Source organism: Petromyzon marinus, chromosome 64 (genome assembly GCF_048934315.1).
Source record: "Petromyzon marinus isolate PM22_M1 ecotype Great Lakes invasive population chromosome 64, UKy_Petmar_22M1.pri1.0, whole genome shotgun sequence".
In the NCBI taxonomy this organism is placed as follows: domain Eukaryota; kingdom Metazoa; phylum Chordata; class Hyperoartia; order Petromyzontiformes; family Petromyzontidae; genus Petromyzon; species Petromyzon marinus.
In genome coordinates, this window is record NC_133730.1 from 10,542,694 (window position 1) to 10,567,399 (window position 24,706).

At 60.9% G+C, this 24,706-nt stretch overlaps 1 protein-coding gene across 1 annotated transcript in view; it reads left to right on the forward strand.

Annotated features, from left to right (window-relative positions):
• Positions 1 to 520: 520 nt before the first annotated feature.
• Positions 521 to 24,706, forward strand: part of LOC116956279 (serine/threonine-protein kinase PAK 2-like) — a 45,048-nt gene continuing 20,862 nt past the window's right edge. Inside the window, exons 1-7 of the mRNA XM_032977741.2 lie at positions 521 to 764; positions 3,905 to 4,019; positions 5,515 to 5,606; positions 16,204 to 16,372; positions 20,069 to 20,103; positions 22,550 to 22,633; positions 23,537 to 23,639. Coding sequence (XP_032833632.2) covers positions 3,911 to 4,019; positions 5,515 to 5,606; positions 16,204 to 16,372; positions 20,069 to 20,103; positions 22,550 to 22,633; positions 23,537 to 23,639 — 592 coding nt within the window. The 5' untranslated portion in view covers positions 521 to 764; positions 3,905 to 3,910. The remainder of the gene's footprint in view (positions 765 to 3,904; positions 4,020 to 5,514; positions 5,607 to 16,203; positions 16,373 to 20,068; positions 20,104 to 22,549; positions 22,634 to 23,536; positions 23,640 to 24,706) is intronic.

Here is a 24,706-nt window from a genome sequence, read left to right on the forward strand (position 1 = left end):
ACACACACACACACACGTTCACACTCACACACTCACACACACACACGCACACACACACTCACACACGTTCACACTCACACACACGCACACACACACTCACACACACACACGCACACACACACACTCACACACACTCACACACACACACTCACACACACACTCACACACACACATTCACACACACACGCACACACACACTCACACACACACACTCACACACACATTCACACACACACACGCACACACACGCACACACACACACATTCACACGCACACACTCACACACACATTCACACACACACACTCACTCACACACACTCACACACACACACTCACACACACACGCACACACACTCACACACACACGCACACACACACACATTCACACACACACTCACGCACACACACACACTCACACACTCACTCACACACACACTCACACACACACACTCACACACACACACTCACACACACACACTCACACACACACACACTCACACACACACACTCACACACACACACATTCACACACGTTCACACTCACACACACACACGCACACACTCACACACACACATTCACACACACACTCACGCACGTGCGCACTGGGCCTGAACGCGGAACTGCACTCCGAGTCCCGGGGCTGGCGGTGGTGGTGGTGGAGGCGGCGCCGCCCATCGAGTCGGCAGGGAGCCGGGCCCCGAGAGTCTCCTCCAGCGGGAGCCCAGCAGAGGGACTCGGACCCCGGATCCCGAACCCCCCACAGGTGAGCGGGGACTCAACCCCCACCCCAACCCCCAGCCCCCCACCACTCCACGGGGACTCAACCCCCACCCCCACCTGCTCCCCCCCCAGCCCCCCACCACTCCACGGGGACTCAACCCCCACCCCAACCCCCACCCCCACCTGCTCCCCCGCCAGCCCCCCACCACTCCACGGGGACTAATAGGAAGTGTGAGTGCCGGTGAATAGCTCCAACCTCTACCCCTTAACTCGTACCCCTAACCCGTACCCCCTAACTCGTACCCCCTAACTCGTACCTCTTAACCCGCACCCCTAACCCGTACCCCCTAACTCGTACCCCCTAACTCGTACCTCTTAACCCGTACCCCTAACCCGTACCCCCTAACTCGTACCCCCTAACTCGTACCCCCTAACCACACCTTAACCCGTACCCCTAACCCGTACCCCCTAACTCGTACCTCTTAACCCGTACCCCTAACCCGTACCCCTAACCCGTACCCCCTAACTCGTACCCCCTAACTCGTACCTCTTAACCCGTACCCCTAACCCGTACCCCCTAACTCGTACCCCCTAACTCGTACCCCCTAACCACACCTTAACCCGTACCCCTAACCCGTACCCCCTAACTCGTACCTCTTAACCCGTACCCCTAACCCGTACCCCCTACCCCTACTGTCAACCCCTAACCACACCCTACACCCCTACTGTGTACCACTAACCACACCCTACACCCTACTGTGTACCCCTAACCACACCCTACACCCCTACTGTGTACCCCTAACAACACCCTACACCCCTACTGTGTACCCCTAACCACACCCTACACCCCTACTGTGTACCCCTAACCACACCCTACACCCCTACTGTGTACCCCTAACCACACCCTACACCCCTACTGTGTACCCCTAACCACACCCTACACCCCTACTGTGTACCCCTAACAACACCCTACACCCCTACTGTGTACCCCTAACCACACCCTACACCCCTACTGTGTACCCCTAACCACACCCTACACCCCTACTGTGTACCCCTAACCACACCCTACTCCCCTACTGTGTACCCCTAACCACACCCTACACCCCTACTGTGTACCCCTAACAACACCCTACACCCCTACTGTGTACCCCTAACCACACCCTACACCCCTACTGTGTACCCCTAACCACACCCTACACCCATACTGTGTACCCCTAACAACACCCTACACCCCTACTGTGTACCCCTGACCCCCAATCCGAACCCCTCTAACTCCATCCCCTTGCGCATAGCCAGGGGTCAGGACAGTGGCTGGCGTAGTGCGCTAACCACTGCGCCACCACTCCTCGGTGACCCTGCACACCATCACACGTGGGTGTGATGGTGAGTGATGTGATGGTGATGTGGGTGTGATGGTGAGTGATGTGATGTTGAAGGGGGTGTGATGGTGATGTGGGTGTGATGGTGAGTAATGTGATGGTGATGTGGGTGTGATGGTGAGTGATGTGATGGTGATGGGGGTGTGATGTTGATGTGGGTGTGATGGTGAGTGATGTGATGGTGATGTGAGTGTGATGGTGATGTGGGTGTGATGGTGATGTGGGTGTTATGCTGAGTGATGGGTGGTGATGTGGGTGTGATGGTGAGTGATGGGTGGTGATGTGGGTGTGACGGTGAGTGATGTGATGGTGATGTGGGTGTGATGGTGAGTGATGTGATGGTGATGTGGGTGTGATGGTGAGTGATGGATGGTGATGTGGGTGTGATGGTGAGTGATTGGTGGTGATGTGGGTGTGATGGTGAGTGATGTGATGGTGATGTGGGTGTGATGATGAGTGATGTGATGTAGGTGTGATGGTGATGTGGGTGTGATGGTGATGTGGGTGTGATGGTGAGTAATGTGATGGTGATGTGGGTGTGATGGTGAGTGATGTGATGGTGATGTGAGTGTGATGGTGATGTGGGTGTGATGGTGATGTGGGTGTTATGCTGAGTGATGGGTGGTGATGTGGGTGTGATGGTGAGTGACGTGATGGTGATGTGGGTGTGATGGTGAGTAATGTGATGGTGATGTGGGTGTGATGGTGATGTGGTGTGATGGTGAGTGATGGGTGGTGATGTGGGTGTGATGATGAGTGATGTGATGGTGATGTGGGTGTGATGGTGATGTGGGTGTGATGGTGATGTGGGTGTGATGGTGATGTGGGTGTGATGGTGATGTGGGTGTTATGCTGAATGATGGATGGTGAGTGATGTGATGGTGATGTGGGTGTGATGGTGATGTGGGTGTGATGCTGAGTGATGTCATGGTGATGTGGGTGTGATGGTGAGTAATGTGATGGTGATGTGGGTGTGATGGTGAGTGATGTGATGGTGATGGGGGTGTGATGTTGATGTGGGTGTGATGGTGAGCGATGTGATGGTGATGTGGGTGTGATGGTGAGTGATGTGATGGTGATGTGGGTGTGATGGTGATGTGGGTGTGATGGTGATGTGGGTGTGATGGTGATGGGGGTGTGATGGTGATGTGGGTGTGATGGTGAGTATGTGATGGTGATGTGGGTGTGATGGTGAGTGATGGGTGGTGATGTGGGTGTGATGGTGAGTATGTGATGGTGATGTGGGTGTGATGGTGAGTGATGGGTGGTGATGTTGGTGTGATGGTGATGTGGGTGTGATGGTGATGTGGGTGTGATGCTGAGTGATGTGATGGTGATGTGGGTGTGATGCTGAGTGATGTGATGGTGATGTGGGTTTAATGGTGATGTGGGTGTGATGGTGAGTAATGTGATGGTGATGTGGGTGTGATGGTGAGTGGTGTGATGGTGATGGGGTGTGATGGTGAGTAATGTGATGGTGATGTGGGTGTGATGTTGAGTGATGGTGAGTGATGTGATGGTGATGTGGATGTGATGCTGATGCTGTGTTATGGTGAGTAATGTGATGTGGGTGTGATGCTGTGTGAGGGTGAGTAATGTGATGTGGGTGTGATGGTGATGGAGGTTAATATGGGTAGAAGAAGGTTAGCAATGGGTGTCGATGCTGCTGCTGCTGCTAATGTTGGTGGTGATGGTGCTACCGGTGATGAGGGTGATGGGGGTGATTGAGCTGATGGTGGTGGTTATGGTGATGATGGTGGTGATTTCGGTGGTGATGGTGCTGATGGCGATGTCCCTGTGCCAGGAGGCCATGGCGAGCGCCGTGGTGCCCAGCGCGGCCCCGGGAGGAGGGGGCATGGGGGAGGAGAAATCTCGCAAGACGCTCCTCTCGGGCATGGGCATGGGCAAGAAGGAGAAGAGTACGGAGCACGCATACCGCACCGCGTCCCCCTGACCCCGTGTCTCCCTGTGTCTCCCTGACCCCGTGTCTCCCTGTGTCTCCCTGTCCCCGTGTCTCCCTGTCTTCGTGTCCCCGTGTCCCCCTGACCCCGTGTATCCCTGTGTCTCCCTGTCCCCGTGTCTCTCTGTCTTCGTGTCCCCGTGTCCCCCTGACCCCGTGTATCCCTGTGTCTCCCTGTCCCCGTGTCTCTCTGTCTCCATGTCCCCGTGTCCCCCTGACCCCGTGTCTCCCTGTGTCTCCCTGTCCCCGTGTCCCCGTGTCTCCCTAACCCCGTGTCTCCCTGTGTCTCCCTGTCCCCGTGTCCCCGTGTCTCCTTAACCCCGTGTCTCCCTGTGTCTCCCTGTCCCCGTGTCCCCGTGTGTCCATGTCCCCGTGCCCCCCTAACTCCGTGTCTCCCTAACCCCGTGTCTCCCTGTGTCTCCCTATCCGCGTGTCTCCCTGTCCCCGTGTCCCCGTGTCTCCCTAACCCCGTGTCTCCCTGTCCCCGTGTCCCCCTAACCCCGTGTCTCCCTAACCCCGTGTCTCCCTAACCCCGTGTCTCCCTGGCCCCATGTCTCCCCGTGTCTCTCTAACCCCGAGTCCCGGTGTCTCCCTGTCCCCGTGTCTCCCTGACCCCATGACCCCATGTCTCCCTCACCCCGTGACCCCGTGTCTCCCTGGCTCCGTGTCTCCCTGACCCCGTGTCTCCCTGACCCCGTGTCCCCGTGTCTCCCTGACCCCGTGTCTCTCTGACCCCATGACCCCATGTCTCCCTCACCCCGTGACCCCGTGTCTCCCTGGCTCCGTGTCTCCCTGACCCCGTGTCCCCGTGTCCCCGTGTCTCCCTGTCCACGTGTCCCCGTGTCTCCCTGGCTCCGTGTCTCCCTGGCCCCGTGTCTCCTTGACCCCGTGTCTCCCTGACCCCGTGTCCCCCTGTGTCTCCCTGTCCCCGTGTCTCCCTGGCCCCATGTCTCCCTGACCCCGTGTCCCCCTGTGTCTCCCTGGCCCCGTGTCTCCCTGGCCCCGTGTCTCCCTGTCCCCGTGTCTCCCTGTCCCCATGTCTCCCTGGCCCCGTGTCTCCCTGACCCCGTGTCCCCCTGTGTCTCCCTGGCCCCGTGTCTCCCTGGCCCCGTGTCTCCCTGGCCCCGTGTCTCCCTGTCCCCGTGTCTCCCTGGCCCCGTGTCTCCCTGTCCCCGTGTCTCCCTGGCCCCGTGTCTCCCTGACCCCGTGTCCCCCTGTGTCTCCCTGACCCCGTGTCCCCCTGTGTCTCTCACCCCGTGTCCCCGTGTCTCCCTGACCCCATGTCCCCGTGTCTCCCTGACTCCGTGACCCCATGAACCTGTGACCCCGTGTCTCCCTGACCCCGTGTCTCCCTGACCCCGTGACCCCGTGTCTCCCTGACCCCATGACCCCGTGTCTCCCTGACCCCGTGTCTCCCTGACCCCGTGACCCCGTGTCTCCCTGTCTCCATGCAGAGAAGCCGGTGCAGCGTCTGGAGATCTCGGCTCCGTCTGACTTTGCTCACCGCGTCCACGTGGGATTCAACTCCACCACGGGGGAGTTCACCGTGAGCCATGCTCCCCAAACATGCCCACGGCCATTTCCCCACGTGCTTGTAGCCCCACGTGTCTACGGTATCCCGGCGCCTTTCCACATCTCCCTGTCCCCAGGGTCATCGTGTTCCTCAAATTCCACGGCCACCTCGGCTTTACGTGTCCCCGTCTCCTCCCCACGTCCCTCCGTGTTTGGCTCTGGTCGTAGTGGTGAGCCAGGCCACCCTTGAGCCAGGCCACTCGTGAGTCATGCGGCTCCCCCGGTCTGTCCACCACTCGCCTGGTTGCACAAACCCCACTAGACACTCCCCCCACCACCACCCCACTAGACACTCCCCCCACCACCCCACTAGACACTCCCCCCCACCACCACCCCACTAGACACTCCCCCCCACCACCACCCCACTAGACACTCCCCCCCCCACCACCCCACTAGACACTCCCCCCACCACCACCCCACTTGACACTCCCCCCCACCACCACCCCACTAGACACTCCCCCCCACCACCACCCCACTAGACACTCCCCTCCACCACCACCCCACTTGACACTCCCCCCACCACCACCCCACTAGACACTCCCCCCCACCACCACCCCACTAGACACTCCCCCCCACCACCACCCCACTAGACACTACCCCCCCCAACCACCCCACTAGACACTCCCCCCACCACCACCCCACTAGACACTCCCCCCCACCACCCCACTAGACACTCCCCCCCACCACCACCCCACTTGACACTCCCCCCCACCACCACCCCACTAGACACTCCCCCCCACCACCACCCCACTAGACACTACCCCCCCCAACCACCCCACTAGACACTCCCCCCACCACCACCCCACTAGACACTCCCCCCCACCACCCCACTAGACACTCCCCCCCACCACCACCCCACTTGACACTCCCCCCCACCACCACCCCACTAGACACTCCCCCCCACCACCCCACTGGACACTCCCCCCCACCACCACCCCACTTGACACTCCCCCCCACCACCCCACTAGACACTCCCCCCCACCACCACCCCACTTGACACTCCCCCCCACCACCCCACTAGACACTCTCCCCACCACCACCCCACTAGACACTCCCCCCCACCACCCCACTAGACACTCCCCCCCACCACCACCCCACTTGACACTCCCCCCCACCACCACCCCACTTGACACTCCCCCCCACCACCACCCCACTTGACACTCCCCCCCACCACCACCCCACTAGACACTCCCCCCCACCACCACCCCACTAGACACTCCCCCCCACCACCACCCCACTTGACACTCCCCCCCACCACCCCACTAGACACTCCCCCCCACCACCACCCCACTTGACACTCCCCCCCACCACCCCACTAGACACTCTCCCCACCACCACCCCACTAGACACTCCCCCCCACCACCCCACTAGACACTCCCCCCCACCACCACCCCACTTGACACTCCCCCCCACCACCACCCCACTTGACACTCCCCCCCACCACCACCCCACTTGACACTCCCCCCCACCACCACCCCACTTGACACTCCCCCCCACCACCACCCCACTTGACACTCCCCCCCCAACCACCCCACTAGACACTCCCCCCACCACCACCCCACTAGACACTCCCCCCCACCACCCCACTAGACACTCCCCCCCACCACCACCCCACTTGACACTCCCCCTCACCACCACCCCACTAGACACTCCCCCCCACCACCCCACTAGACACTCCCCCCCACCACCACCCCACTAGACACTCCCCTCCACCACCACCCCACTTGACACTCCCCCCCACCACCCCACTAGACACTCCCCCCCACCACCACCCCACTTGACACTCCCCCCCACCACCCCACTAGACACTCTCCCCACCACCACCCCACTAGACACTCCCCCCCACCACCCCACTAGACACTCCCCCCCACCACCACCCCACTAGACACTCCCCCCCACCACCACCCCACTTGACACTCCCCCCCACCACCACCCCACTAGACACTCCCCCCACCACCACCCCACTAGACACTCCCCCCCACCACCACCCCACTAGACACTCCCCCCCCCCACCACCCCACTTGACACTCCCCCCCACCACCACCCCACTAGACACTCCCCCCACCACCACCCCACTAGACACTCCTCCCCACCACCCCCCCACTTGACACTCCCCCCACCACCACCCCACTTGACACTCCCCCCCACCACCACCCCACTAGACACTCCCCCCCACCACCACCCCACTAGACACTCCCCCCCACCACCACCCCACTAGACACTCCCCCCACCACCCCACTAGACACTCCCCCCACCACCACCCCACTTGACACTCCCCCCCACCACCACCCCACTAGACACTCCCCCCCACCACCACCACACTAGACACTCCCCCCCACCACCCCACTAGACACTCCCCCCCACCACCACCCCACTTGACACTCCCCCCCACCACCCCACTAGACACTCCCCCCCACCACCACCCCACTTGACACTCCCCCCCACCACCACCCCACTAGACACTCCCCCCACCACCCCACTAGACACTCCCCCCCACCACCACCCCACTAGACACTCCCCCCACCACCACCCCACTAGACACTCCCCCCCACCACCACCCCACTAGACACTCCCCCCCACCACCACCCCACTAGACACTCCCCCCACCACCACCACCCCACTTGACACTCCCCCCCACCCCCCCACTTGACACTCCCCCCCACCACCACCCCACTTGACACTCCCCCCCACCACCACCCCACTAGACACTCCCCCCACCACCCCACTAGACACTCCCCCCACCACCACCCCACTAGACACTCCCCCCCACCACCCCACTAGACACTCCCCCCCACCACCACCCCACTAGACACTCCCCCCCACCACCACCCCACTTGACACTCCCCCCCACCACCACCCCACTAGACACTCCCCCCACCACCCCACTAGACACTCCCCCCCACCACCCCACTAGACACTCCCCCCCACCACCACCCCACTTGACACTCCCCCCCACCACCCCACTAGACACTCCCCCCCACCACCACCCCACTTGACACTCCCCCCCACCACCACCCCACTAGACACTCCCCCCACCACCCCACTAGACACTCCCCCCCACCACCACCCCACTAGACACTCCCCCCACCACCACCCCACTAGACACTCCCCCCCACCACCACCCCACTAGACACTCCCCCCCACCACCACCCCACTAGACACTCCCCCCACCACCACCACCCCACTTGACACTCCCCCCCACCCCCCCACTTGACACTCCCCCCCACCACCACCCCACTTGACACTCCCCCCCACCACCACCCCACTAGACACTCCCCCCACCACCCCACTAGACACTCCCCCCACCACCACCCCACTAGACACTCCCCCCCACCACCCCACTAGACACTCCCCCCCACCACCACCCCACTAGACACTCCCCCCCACCACCACCCCACTTGACACTCCCCCCCACCACCACCCCACTAGACACTCCCCCCCACCACCACCCCACTTGACACTCCCCCCCACCCCCCCACTTGACACTCCCCCCACCACCACCCCACTTGACACTCCCCCCACCACCCCACTAGACACTCCCCCCCACCACCACCCCACTAGACACTCCCCCCACCCCCCCACTAGACACTCCCCCCCACCACCACCCCACTAGACACTCCCCCCCACCACCACCCCACTAGACACTCCCCCCCCCCACCACCCCACTAGACACTCCCCCCCACCACCACCCCACTAGACACTCCCCCCACCACCACCCCACTTGACACTCCCCCCCCCACCACCCTACTAGACACTCCCCCCCACCACCACCCCACTAGACACTCCCCCCCACCCCCCCACTTGACACTCCCCCCACCACCACCCCACTAGACACTCCCCCCCACCCCCCCACTTGACACTCCCCCCACCACCCCACTTGACACTCCCCCCACCACCACCCCACTAGACACTCCCCCCCACCCCCCCACTTGACACTCCCCCCACCACCACCACACTTGACACTCCCCCCCACCACCCCACTAGACACTCCCCCCACCACCACCCCACTAGACACTCCCCCCCACCACCACCCCACTAGACACTCCCCCCCACCACCACCACACTTGACACTCCCCCCACCACCACCACACTTGACACTCCCCCCCACCACCACCCCACTAGACACTCCCCCCACCACCACCCCACTAGACACTCCCCCCACCACCACCCCCCCTTGACACTCCCCCCACCACCCCACTAGACACTCCCCCCACCACCACCCCACTAGACACTCCCCCCACCCCCCCACTAGACACTCCCCCCCACCACCACCACCCCACTTGACACTCCCCCCCACCCCCCCACTTGACACTCCCCCCCACCACCACCCCACTTGACACTCCCCCCCACCACCCCACTAGACACTCCCCCCACCACCACCACCCCACTTGACACTCCCCCCCACCGCCCCACTTGACACTCCCCCCCACCACCACCCCACTTGACACTCCCCCCACCACCCCACTAGACACTCCCCCCCACCACCACCCCACCAGACACTCCCCCCACCACCCCACTAGACACTCCCCCCACCACCACCCCACTAGACACTCCCCCCACCACCACCCCACTAGACACTCCCCCCCACCACCCCACTAGACACTCCCCCCCACCACCACCCCACTAGACACTCCCCCCCACCACCACCCCACTTGACACTCCCCCCCACCCCCCCACTTGACACTCCCCCCACCACCACCCCACTTGACACTCCCCCCACCACCCCACTAGACACTCCCCCCCACCACCACCCCACTAGACACTCCCCCCACCCCCCCACTAGACACTCCCCCCCACCACCACCCCACTAGACACTCCCCCCACCACCACCCCACTTGACACTCCCCCCCACCACCACCCCACTAGACACTCCCCCCCACCACCACCCCACTTGACACTCCCCCCCACCCCCCCACTTGACACTCCCCCCACCACCACCCCACTTGACACTCCCCCCACCACCCCACTAGACACTCCCCCCCACCACCACCCCACTAGACACTCCCCCCACCCCCCCACTAGACACTCCCCCCCACCACCACCCCACTAGACACTCCCCCCCACCACCACCCCACTAGACACTCCCCCCCCACCACCCCACTAGACACTCCCCCCCACCACCACCCCACTAGACACTCCCCCCACCACCACCCCACTTGACACTCCCCCCCCCCACCACCCCACTAGACACTCCCCCCCACCACCACCCCACTAGACACTCCCCCCACCACCACCCCACTAGACACTCCCCCCCACCCCCTCACTTGACACTCCCCCCACCACCCCACTTGACACTCCCCCCACCACCACCCCACTAGACACTTCCCCCCACCCCCCCACTTGACACTCCCCCCACCACCACCACACTTGACACTCCCCCCCACCCCCCCACTAGACACTCCCCCCACCACCACCCCACTAGACACTCCCCCCCACCACCACCCCACTAGACACTCCCCCCCACCACCACCACACTTGACACTCCCCCCACCACCACCACACTTGACACTCCCCCCCACCACCACCCCACTAGACACTCCCCCCACCACCACCCCACTAGACACTCCCCCCACCACCACCCCACTTGACACTCCCCCCACCACCCCACTAGACACTCCCCCCACCACCCCACTAGACACTCCCCCCCACCCCCCCACTAGACACTCCCCCCACCACCACCACACTTGACACTCCCCCCCACCACCCCCCCACTTGACACTCCCCCCCACCACCACCCCACTTGACACTCCCCCCCACCACCACCCCACTTGACACTCCCCCCCACCACCCCACTAGACACTCCCCCCCACCACCACCCCACTAGACACTCCCCCCACCACCCCACTAGACACTCCCCCCACCACCACCCCACTTGACACTCCCCCCCGCCACCACCACACTAGACACTCCCCCCCACCACCCCACTAGACACTCCCCCCCACCACCACCCCACTTGACACTCCCCCCCACCACCCCACTAGACACTCCCCCCCACCACCACCCCACTAGACACTCCCCCCCCACCACCCCACTAGACACTCCCCCCCACCACCACCCCACTAGACACTCCCCCCACCACCACCCCACTTGACACTCCCCCCCCCCACCACCCCACTAGACACTCCCCCCCACCACCACCCCACTAGACACTCCCCCCACCACCACCCCACTAGACACTCCCCCCCACCCCCTCACTTGACACTCCCCCCACCACCCCACTTGACACTCCCCCCACCACCACCCCACTAGACACTTCCCCCCACCCCCCCACTTGACACTCCCCCCACCACCACCACACTTGACACTCCCCCCCACCCCCCCACTAGACACTCCCCCCACCACCACCCCACTAGACACTCCCCCCCACCACCACCCCACTAGACACTCCCCCCCACCACCACCACACTTGACACTCCCCCCACCACCACCACACTTGACACTCCCCCCCACCACCACCCCACTAGACACTCCCCCCACCACCACCCCACTAGACACTCCCCCCACCACCACCCCACTTGACACTCCCCCCACCACCCCACTAGACACTCCCCCCACCACCACCCCACTAGACACTCCCCCCCACCCCCCCACTAGACACTCCCCCCACCACCACCACACTTGACACTCCCCCCCACCACCCCCCCACTTGACACTCCCCCCACCACCACCCCACTTGACACTCCCCCCCACCACCACCCCACTTGACACTCCCCCCCACCACCCCACTAGACACTCCCCCCCACCACCACCCCACTAGACACTCCCCCCACCACCCCACTAGACACTCCCCCCACCACCACCCCACTTGACACTCCCCCCCGCCACCACCACACTAGACACTCCCCCCCACCACCCCACTAGACACTCCCCCCCACCACCACCCCACTTGACACTCCCCCCCACCACCCCACTAGACACTCCCCCCCACCACCACCCCACTTGACACTCCCCCCCACCACCACCCCACTAGACACTCCCCCCACCACCCCACTAGACACTCCCCCCCACCACCACCCCACTAGACACTCCCCCCACCACCACCCCACTAGACACTCCCCCCCACCACCACCCCACTAGACACTCCCCCCCACCACCACCCCACTAGACACTCCCCCCACCACCACCACCCCACTTGACACTCCCCCCCACCCCCCCACTTGACACTCCCCCCCACCACCACCCCACTTGACACTCCCCCCCACCACCACCCCACTAGACACTCCCCCCACCACCCCACTAGACACTCCCCCCCACCACCACCCCACTAGACACTCCCCCCCACCACCACCCCACTTGACACTCCCCCCCACCACCACCCCACTAGACACTCCCCCCCACCACCACCCCACTTGACACTCCCCCCCACCCCCCCACTTGACACTCCCCCCACCACCACCCCACTTGACACTCCCCCCACCACCCCACTAGACACTCCCCCCCACCACCACCCCACTAGACACTCCCCCCCACCACCACCCCACTAGACACTCCCCCCACCACCACCCCACTTGACACTCCCCCCCCACCACCCCACTAGACACTCCCCCCCACCACCACCCCACTAGACACTCCCCCCCACCCCCCCACTTGACACTCCCCCCACCACCACCCCACTAGACACTCCCCCCCCACCCCCCCACTTGACACTCCCCCCACCACCCCACTTGACACTCCCCCCCACCACCACCCCACTTGACACTCCCCCCCACCACCCCACTAGACACTCCCCCCACCACCACCCCACTAGACACTCCCCCCCACCACCACCCCACTAGACACTCCCCCCCACCACCACCACACTTGACACTCCCCCCACCACCACCACACTTGACACTCCCCCCCACCACCACCCCACTAGACACTCCCCCCACCACCACCCCACTAGACACTCCCCCCACCACCACCCCCCTTGACACTCCCCCCACCACCCCACTAGACACTCCCCCCACCACCACCCCACTAGACACTCCCCCCACCCCCCCACTAGACACTCCCCCCCACCACCACCACCCCACTTGACACTCCCCCCCACCCCCCCACTTGACACTCCCCCCCACCACCACCCCACTTGAAACTCCCCCCCACCACCCCACTAGACACTCCCCCCACCACCACCACCCCACTTGACACTCCCCCCCACCGCCCCACTTGACACTCCCCCCCACCACCACCCCACTAGACACTCCCCCCCACCACCACCCCACTAGCCACTCCCCCCACCACCACCCCACTAGACACTCCCCCCACCACCACCCCACTAGACACTCCCCCCCACCACCACCCCACTAGACACTCCCCCCACCACCACCCCACTAGACACTCCCCCCACCACCACCCCACTAGACACTCCCCCCCACCACCCCACTAGACACTCCCCCCCACCCCCCCACTAGACACTCCCCCCCACCACCACCCCACTAGACACTCCCCCCACCACCACCCCACTTGACACTCCCCCCCACCACCACCCCACTAGACACTCCCCCCCACCACCACCCCACTTGACACTCCCCCCCACCCCCCCACTTGACACTCCCCCCACCACCACCCCACTTGACACTCCCCCCACCACCCCACTAGACACTCCCCCCCACCACCACCCCACTAGACACTCCCCCCACCCCCCCACTAGACACTCCCCCCCACCACCACCCCACTAGACACTCCCCCCCACCACCACCCCACTAGACACTCCCCCCCCACCACCCCACTAGACACTCCCCCCCACCACCACCCCACTAGACACTCCCCCCACCACCACCCCACTTGACACTCCCCCCCCCACCACCCCACTAGACACTCCCCCCACCACCACCCCACTTGACACTCCCCCCCCCACCCCCCCACTTGACACTCCCCCCACCACCACCCCACTAGACACTCCCCCCCACCCCCTCACTTGACACTCCCCCCACCACCCCACTTGACACTCCCCCCACCACCACCCCACTAGACACCTCCCCCCACCCCCCCACTTGACACTCCCCCCACCACCACCACACTTGACACTCCCCCCCACCACCCCACTAGACACTCCCCCCACCACCACCCCACTAGACACTCCCCCCCACCACCACCCCACTAGACACTCCCCCCCACCACCACCACACTTGACACTCCCCCCACCACCACCACACTTGACACTCCCCCCCACCACCACCCCACTAGACACTCCCCCCACCACCACCCCACTTGACACTCCCCCCACCACCCCACTAGACACTCCCCCCCACCACCACCCCACTTGACACTCCCCCCCACCACCACCCCACTAGACACTCCCCCCCACCACCACCCCACTTGACACTCCCCCCCACCCCCCCACTTGACACTCCCCCCACCACCCCACTTGACACTCCCCCCACCACCCCACTAGACACTCCCCCCCACCACCACCCCACTAGACACTCCCCCCCACCACCACCCCACTAGACACTCCCCCCCACCACCACCCCACTAGACACTCCCCCCCCCCACCACCCCACTAGACACTCCCCCCCACCACCACCCCACTAGACACTCCCCCCACCACCACCCCACTTGACACTCCCCCCCCCACCACCCCACTAGACACTCCCCCCCACCACCACCCCACTAGACACTCCCCCCCACCCCCCCACTTGACACTCCCCCCACCACCACCCCACTAGACACTCCCCCCCACCCTTCCACTTGACACTCCCCCCACCACCCCACTTGACACTCCCCCCACCACCACCCCACTTGACACTCCCCCCCACCACCCCACTAGACACTCCCCCCACCACCACCCCACTAGACACTCCCCCCCACCACCACCCCACTAGACACTCCCCCCCACCACCACCACACTTGACACTCCCCCCACCACCACCACACTTGACACTCCCCCCCACCACCACCCCACTAGACACTCCCCCCACCACCACCCCACTAGACACTCCCCCCACCACCACCCCCCCTTGACACTCCCCCCACCACCCCACTAGACACTCCCCCCACCACCACCCCACTAGACACTCCCCCCACCCCCCCACTAGACACTCCCCCCCACCACCACCACCCCACTTGACACTCCCCCCCACCCCCCCACTAGACACTACCCCCCCCAACCACCCCACTAGACACTCCCCCCACCACCACCCCACTAGACACTCCCCCCCACCACCCCACTAGACACTCCCCCCCACCACCACCCCACTTGACACTCCCCCCCACCACCACCCCACTAGACACTCCCCCCCACCACCCCACTAGACACTCCCCCCACCACCACCCCACTAGACACTCCCCCCCACCACCACCCCACTAGACACTCCCCCCACCACCACCCCACTAGACACTCCCCCCCACCACCACCCCACTAGACACTCCCCCCCACCACCACCCCACTAGACACTCCCCCCACCACCACCCCACTAGCCACTCCCCCCACCACCACCCCACTAGACACTCCCCCCACCACCCCACTAGACACTCCCCCCCACCACCACTCCACTAGACACTCCCCCCCCACCACCCCACTAGACACTCCCCCCCACCACCCCACTTGACACCCCCCACCCCCCCACCACCCCCCCACCACCCTGCAGGGCATGCCAGAGCAGTGGGCACGCATGCTGCAGACGGCCAACATCAGCGAGTGGGAGCAGAAGGAGAACCCTCAGGCGGTGCTGGACGCCCTCACCTTCCTGCAGGGCGAGCGCGGGGCCCGCGGCTCTCACAAGTACATGCGGCTCTCTGCAGGGGGCACGCCCAGCGGTGAGACACGGGGACAGGGGGACAGGGGGACACGGGGACACGGGGACACGGGACAGGGGGACACGGGACAGGGGGACAGGGGGACAGGGGGACAGGGGCCCGCGGCTCTCACAAGTACATGCGGCTCTCTGCAGGGGGCACGCCCAGCGGTGAGACACGGGACACGGGGACACGGGGACACGGGGACACGGGACACGGGACACGGGACAGGGAGACACGGGACAGGGAGACACGAGGACACGGGGACAGGAGGACACGGGGACACGGCTCTCACAAGTACATGCGGCTCTCTGCAGGGGGCACGCCCAGCGGTGAGACACGGGACACGGGGACACGGGGACACGGGGACACGGGACACGGGACACGGGACAGGGAGACACGGGACAGGGAGACACGAGGACACGGGGACAGGAGGACACGGGGACACGGCTCTCACAAGTACATGCGGCTCTCTGCAGGGGGCACGCCCAGCGGTGAGACACGGGGACACGGGGACACGGGGACACGGGACACGGGACAGGGAGACACGGGACAGGGACACACGAGGACACGGGGACAGGGGGACACGGGGACAGGGGGACAGGGGCCCGCGGCTCTCACAAGTACATGCGGCTCTCTGCAGGGGGCACACCCAGCGGTGAGACACGGGGACACGGGGACACGGGGACACGGGGACACGGGACAGGGGGACAGGGGGACAGGGAGACACGGGGACACGGAGACACGGGGACACGGGACACGGGACAGGGGGACAGGGGGACACGGGGACAGGTGGACACGGGGACAGGGAGACACGGGGACAGGGGCCCGCGGCTCTCACAAGTACATGCGGCTCTCCGCAGGGGGCACGCCCAGCGGTGAGACACGGGACACGGGGACACGGGGACACGGGGACAGGGGGACAGGGAGACACGGGGACACGGGGACAGGGAGACACGTGGACACGGGGACATGGGGACACAGGGGGAGGACGTGGGGACGTGGGGATGTGGGGTCAAGGGTCACACGGCCCACAGACACGGCGACATGGGGCCTGGCCTAACGAAGAACAGGCTCAGCTCACCTGTCACTCACCTGTCACTCGTCTCACCTGTCACTCACCTGTCACTCACTTGTCTCACCTGTCACTCACCTGTGTCTCACCTGTCACTCACCTGTCACTCACCTGTGTCTCACCTGTCACTCACCTGTCACTCACCTGTGTCTCACCTGTCACTCACCTGTCACTCACCTGTCTCACCTGTCACTCACCTGTCTCACCTGTGTCTCACCTGTGTCTCACCTGTCACTCACCTGTCACTCACCTGTCACTCACCTGTGTCTCATCTGTCACTCACCTGTCACTCACCTGTCTCACCTGTGTCTCACCTGTCACTCACCTGTGTCTCACCTGTCACTCACCTGTGTCTCACCTGTCACTCACCTGTGTCTCACCTGTCACTCACCTGTGTCTCACCTGTCACTCACCTGTGTCTCACCTGTCACTCACCTGTCACTCACCTGTCTCACCTGTCATTCACCTGTATCTTACCTGTCACTCACCTGTCACTCACCTGTCACTCACCTGTGTCTCACCTGTGTCTCACCTGTCACTCACCTGTCACTCACCTCTCACTCACCTGTCACTCACCTGTCACTCACTTGTCTCACCTGTCACTCACCTGTGTCTCACCTGTCACTCACCTGTCACTCACCTGTGTCTCACCTGTCACTCACCTGTCACTCACCTGTCTCACCTGTCACTCACCTGTCTCACCTGTGTCTCACCTGTGTCTCACCTGTCACTCACCTGTCACTCACCTGTCACTCACCTGTGTCTCACCTGTCACTCACCTGTCACTCACCTGTGTCTCACCTGTCACTCACCTGTCACTCACCTGTGTCTCACCTGTCACTCACCTGTCACTCACCTGTGTCTCACCTGTCTTACCTGTCACTCACCTGTCACTCACCTGTGTCTCACCTGTCACCTGTCACTCACCTGTCTCACCTGTGTCTCACCTGTCACCTGTCACTCACCTGTTTCACCTGTCACTCACCTGTCTCACCTGTCACTCACCTGTGTCTCACCTGTCACTCACCTGTGTCTCACCTGTCACTCATCTGTGTCTCACCTGTCACTCACCTGTGTCTCACCTGTCACTCACCTGTGTCTCACCTGTCACTCACCTGTCTCACCTGTCACTCACCTGTGTCTCACCTGTCACTCACCTGTGTCTCACCTGTCACTCATCTGTGTCTCACCTGTCACTCACCTGTGTCTCACCTGTCACTCACCTGTGTCCCACCTGTCACTCACCTGTGTCTCACCTGTCACTCACCTGTCACTCACCTGTCACTCACCTGTGTCTCACCTGTCACTCACCTGTCACTCACCTGTCACTCACCTGTGTCCCACCTGTCACTCACCTGCGTCTCACCTGTCACTCACCTGTGTCTCACCTGTCACCTGTCACTCACCTGTTTCACCTGTGTCTTACCTGTCACTCACCTGTGTCTCACCTGTCACTCACCTGTGTCTCACCTGTCACTCACCTGTGTCTCACCTGTCACTCACCTGTGTCTCACCTGTCACTCACCTGTGTCTCACCTGTCACTCACCTGTGTCCCACCTGTCACTCACCTGTGTCTCACCTGTCACTCACCTGTCACTCACCTGTCTCACCTGTGTCTCACCTGTCACTCACCTGTTTCACCTGTCACTCACCTGTGTCTCACCTGTCACTCACCTGTGTCTCACCTGTCACTCACCTGTGTCCCACCTGTCACTCACCTGTGTCTCACCTGTCACTCACCTGTCACTCACCTGTCACTCACCTGTGTCTCACCTGTCACTCACCTGTGTCCCACCTGTCACTCACCTGCGTCTCACCTGTCACCTGTCACTCACCTGTTTCACCTGTGTCTTACCTGTCACTCACCTGTGTCTCACCTGTCACTCACCTGTGTCTTACCTGTCACTCACCTGTGTCTCACCTGTCACTCACCTGTGTCTCACCTGTCACTCACCTGTGTCTCACCTGTCACTCACCTGTGTCCCACCTGTCACTCACCTGTGTCTCACCTGTCACTCACCTGTCACTCACCTGTCACTCACCTGTGTCTCACCTGTCACTCACCTGTGTCCCACCTGTCACTCACCTGCGTCTCACCTGTCACCTGTCACTCACCTGTTTCACCTGTGTCTTACCTGTCACTCACCTGTGTCTCACCTGTCACTCACCTGTGTCTTACCTGTCACTCACCTGTGTCTCACCTGTCACTCACCTGTGTCTCACCTGTCACTCACCTGTGTCTCACCTGTCACTCACCTGTGTCCCACCTGTCACTCACCTGTGTCTCACCTGTCACTCACCTGTCACTCACCTGTCACTCACCTGTGTCTCACCTGTCACTCACCTGTGTCCCACCTGTCACTCACCTGCGTCTCACCTGTCACCTGTCACTCACCTGTTTCACCTGTGTCTTACCTGTCACTCACCTGTGTCTCACCTGTCACTCACCTGTGTCTCACCTGTCACTCACCTGTGTCTCACCTGTCACTCACCTGTGTCTCACCTGTCACTCACCTGTCACTCACCTGTCATTCACCTGTGTTTTACCTGTCACTCACCTGTCTCTCACCTGTCACTCACCTGTCACTCACCTGTGTCTTACCTGTCACTCACCTGTGTCTCACTGTGACCCTGTCTGCAGGTAAAGGTGAAGCAACCCCAGATCCCACACCCCAGGTAAGACACTGAACTGTGCTGTTGTGGCTGATGATAATGTTGCTGATGATGTTGCTGTTGATGATGGTGATGATTATGTTGCTGTTGCTGTTGATGATGGTGATGATTATGTTGCTGATGATGCTGGTGATAATGCTGATCATGATGCTGATGCCCCTGCTACCGCTGCTGATTATGATTATTATGATGATGATCATCATAATGATGATGTTGATGATAATGCTTATCATGTTCTTGCTTCTTTCGGTAAAGTCACGTAGAAGGGAAACAATAAAATAATTAAAATGTATAACAATAAAATTCTCAGACGACTTGCTTGTCAGTTTTGATGTAGTTTCCTTATTCACCAAAGTTCCTGTACCTGACACCATCACAATCATTGAAGACTTGGTTCATCAAGGACTAAACACTGAGGTACCCCCCCTGGTGAGACACTGCTTAACCAATACATACTTTACTTGGAATGGAACTTTCTACAAACAAACTGAGGGCACCCCAATGGGCTATCTCCGGTTATAGCTAACATTTTCATGGAGAAATTTGAGACTGACGCCATCCAGACTGCCACTCTGCGCCCGACCTTATGGAAGAGGTACGTGGATGACACTTTTGTCATCTGGCCACATGGCCGGCCTGCTCTAGACCAATTCCTCGACCACATCAATTCCATACACCCAGCCATCAGATTTACCATGGAAGTCGAAAACGATGGCAAGATACTTTTTTTGGATGTGCTAATAAAAAGAGACCTGATGGTTCAATGAGCCACTCTGTCTACAGGAAAGCTACCCATACGGATGCTTACCTGAAATCGGATTCCTACCACCATCCATCCCAGAAGAACTCCCTTATCAAGACTCTGCACCATAGAGCCCAATGCATATACGACCAGGAACACATAGCCAGTGAACTCAAGCACGTACACCAAGCTCTTAAGGCTAATGGTTACTCCGACTACACAATCTGCAAAGCTATCACTCCAACCATGAAGGACCCTCTTGAGGAGCCTTTCAAAACCATCACTTTACCCTACATTGCAGGGATCACACAAAAGATCTCCAAAATCTTGAATAAACACAAGATCCAGGTTCGATTCAACACATTACATAAAATCCGTGCTCTGGTTCCGTCTGTAAAAGATGTGATTCCGGACATACAGTACCCTGGTGTCTACAAACTAAGTTGCCTCTGTGGTAGTAGTTACATTGGAGAAACCAAACGACATGTCTCGGACCGCATTCGTGAACACAAAGCAGACCTTAAACATGGTAGGACCAACACCTCGGCCATGGCAGATCACTGTTATAGTTCAGTAGGCTCACATGACATTGACTTCTCCAAGACAGAGGTTCTTTGCAAGCCATCTGGCTACCATGAGAGATTCGTTCACGAGGCTATCCACATATACAAACACAGAGACAGTTTCAACCGAGAAGATGGATTCTGGCTTAGCAATCATTGGAAGGATTTGATAAACCATTTCGGGTCTTAATTGATTTTTCACGCTTATGGTGGCTTTCAAACCGCATACATTATTTTCGTCTCCCCCCTCCTCTTTTCCGAACATAGATGGACTCGTCCATCTGAATAACTGCCAAATCGCTCTCCGTGGTGCTAACATAAAAAAACGCCACTTTTTCAAAATGTCTTGCCGTGGTTTTCACACCTGATGATGATTGCTTGTGTTGCAGTCGAAACGTCGTGAGAATTTTATTGTTTTATATTTGTATTATTTTATTGTTTCTCTTCTACGTGACTTTACCGAAAGAACCAAGATTATGAATCCCTGTAGTCACGAAAGTTTAATTAAAAAAATAAATACTTATCATGATGATCATGATGCTGAGGCTACTGCTGATGATGGTCATAATAATCATGTTGATGATAATGCTTATCATGATGATCAAGATCCTACTCCTACAATGATGGTGTTGATGATGATGCTGATGATGATGATGGTGCTGATGATGCTGATGATGCTGATGATGGTTCTGATGATGATGATGGTGCTGATGATGATGGTGCTGCTGATGATGATGGTGGTGATGGTGATGATGATGGTGCTGATGATGATTATGATGGTACTGATGATGATGGTGCTGATGGTGATGAAGGTGATGATGATGGTACTGGTGATGTTGGTGATGATGATGGTGCTGATGATGATGGTACTGATGATGATGGTGGTGATGGTGATGAAGGTGATGATGATGGTACTGGTGATGATGGTGATGATGATGGTGCTGATGATGGTGCTGATGATGGTGGTGATGATGATTGTGATGATGATTGTGATGATGATGATGGTGCTGATGATGATGGTGCTGATGATGATGGTACTGATGATGATGGTGGTGATGGTGATGAAGGTGATGATGATGGTGCTGATGATGATGGTGATGATGATGATTGTGATGATGATGGTTCTGATGATGATTGTGACGAGGTGAATAATCAGGTCGAGTCTCTGGACTCTGACGATGACTCTGCACCCCCACCCATCGCCCCACGGCCGGAGTGTACCAAATCGGTGAGTTCACTCACCACTCGTCACTCACCACTCGTCACTCACCACTCGTCACTCACCACTCACCACTCGTCACTCACCACTCACTCACCACTCATCACTCACCACTCACCACTCGTCACTCACCACTCGTCATTCACCACTCGTCACTCACCACTCGTCACTCACCACTCACCACTCGTCACTCACCACTCACTCACCACTCACTCACTCACCACTCATCACTCACCACTCACCACTCGTCACTCACCACTCGTCACTCGTCACTCACCACTCGTCACTCGTCACTCACCACTCACTCACTCACCACTCACCACTCGTCACTCGTCACTCACCACTCGTCACTCACCACTCGTCACTCACCAGCCGTCACTCACCACTCACCACTCACCACTTGTCACTCACCACTCATCACTCACCACTCGTCACTCACCACTCGTCACTCACCACTCATCACTCACCACTCGTCACTCACCACTCGTCACTCACCACTCGTCACTCACTCACCACACTACACTCACCACTCGTCACTCACCACTCGTCACTCACCACAAACTTACTCACCATTCACTTACTCACTACACTCACTACACTCACTCACCACTCACTCACCACTCGTCACTCACCACTCGTCACTCGTCACTCACCACTCACTCACCACTCGCCACCCACCACTCACCACCACTCACTACACAGGCACCACTCACTCACCACTCACTCACCACTCGTCACTCACCACCACTCACCACGCACTTACTCACCACACAGGCACCACTCGCCGCTCACCACTCACCACTTACTCACCACTCACTCACTCACTACACTCACCACTCACTCACCACTCACTACACTCACCACTCACTCCTCACCCCTCACTCCTCTCCACTCCTCACCCCTCACCCGCAGGTACGCACGGTCTCCGTAATTGACCTCGTGACCCCGGAGAGCGGGGGGGTCAAAGGTCGCCCGCGAGTTCGCCATGGCGACAGTGAGGTCATCGCCAACCTGAGTGGGTGACGCCTCCCCAGGGTACCCCCTAAACCCTCCGCAGGGTACCCCCTAAACCCTCCCCAGGGTACCCCATAAACCCTCCCCAGGGTACCCCCTAAACCCTCCCCAGGGTACCCCCTAAACCCTCCCCAGGGTACCCCCTAAACCCTGCCCAGGGTACCCCCTATACCCTCCCCAGGGTACCCCCTAAACCCTCCCCAGGGTACCCCCTAAACCCTCCCCAGGGTACCCCCTAAACCCTGCCCAGGGTACCCCCTAAACCCAGCCCCCTTACCCCCTAAACCCTCCCCAGGTTACCCCCTAAACCCTGCCCAGGGTACCCCTAATCCCTGCCCAGGGTACCCCCTAAACCCTGCCCCCTTACCCCCTAAACCCTGCCCAGGGTACCCCTAAACCCTCCCCAGGGTACCCCCTAAACCCTCCCCAGGGTACCCCCTAAACCCTGCCCAGGGTACCCCTAAACCCTGCCCAGGGTACCCCCTAAACCCTGCCCAGGGTACCCCCTAAACCCTGCCCAGGGTACCCCTAAACCCTGCCCAGGGTTCCCCCTAAACCCTGCCCAGGGTACCCCCTAAACCCTCCCCAGGGTACCCCTAAACCCTGCCCAGGGTACCCCCTAAACCCTGCCCAGGGTACCCCCTAAACCCTGCCCTTACCCCCTAAACCCTCCCCAGGGTACCCCCTAAACCATCCCCAGGGTACCCCCTAAACCCTCCCCTTACCCCCTAAACCCTGCCCAGGGTACCCCCTTAAGTTTTGATGAAAGTTAGGGGTAACGGTGGATAGTGATGAGGTGAGGGGTGGTAGTGATGAGGTGAGTGGTGGTAGTGATGAGGTGAGGGGTGGTCGTAATGAGGTGAGGGGTGGTCGTGATGAGGTGAGTGGTGGTAGTGATGAGGTGAGGGGTGGCCGTGATGAGGTGAGGGGTGGTCGTGATGAGGTGAGGGGTGGTCGTGATGAGGTGAGGGGTGGTCGTGATGAGGTGAGGGGTGGCCGTGATGAGGTGAGGGGTGGCCGTGATGAGGTGAGGGGTGGTAGTGATGAGGTGAGGGGTGGTAGTGATGA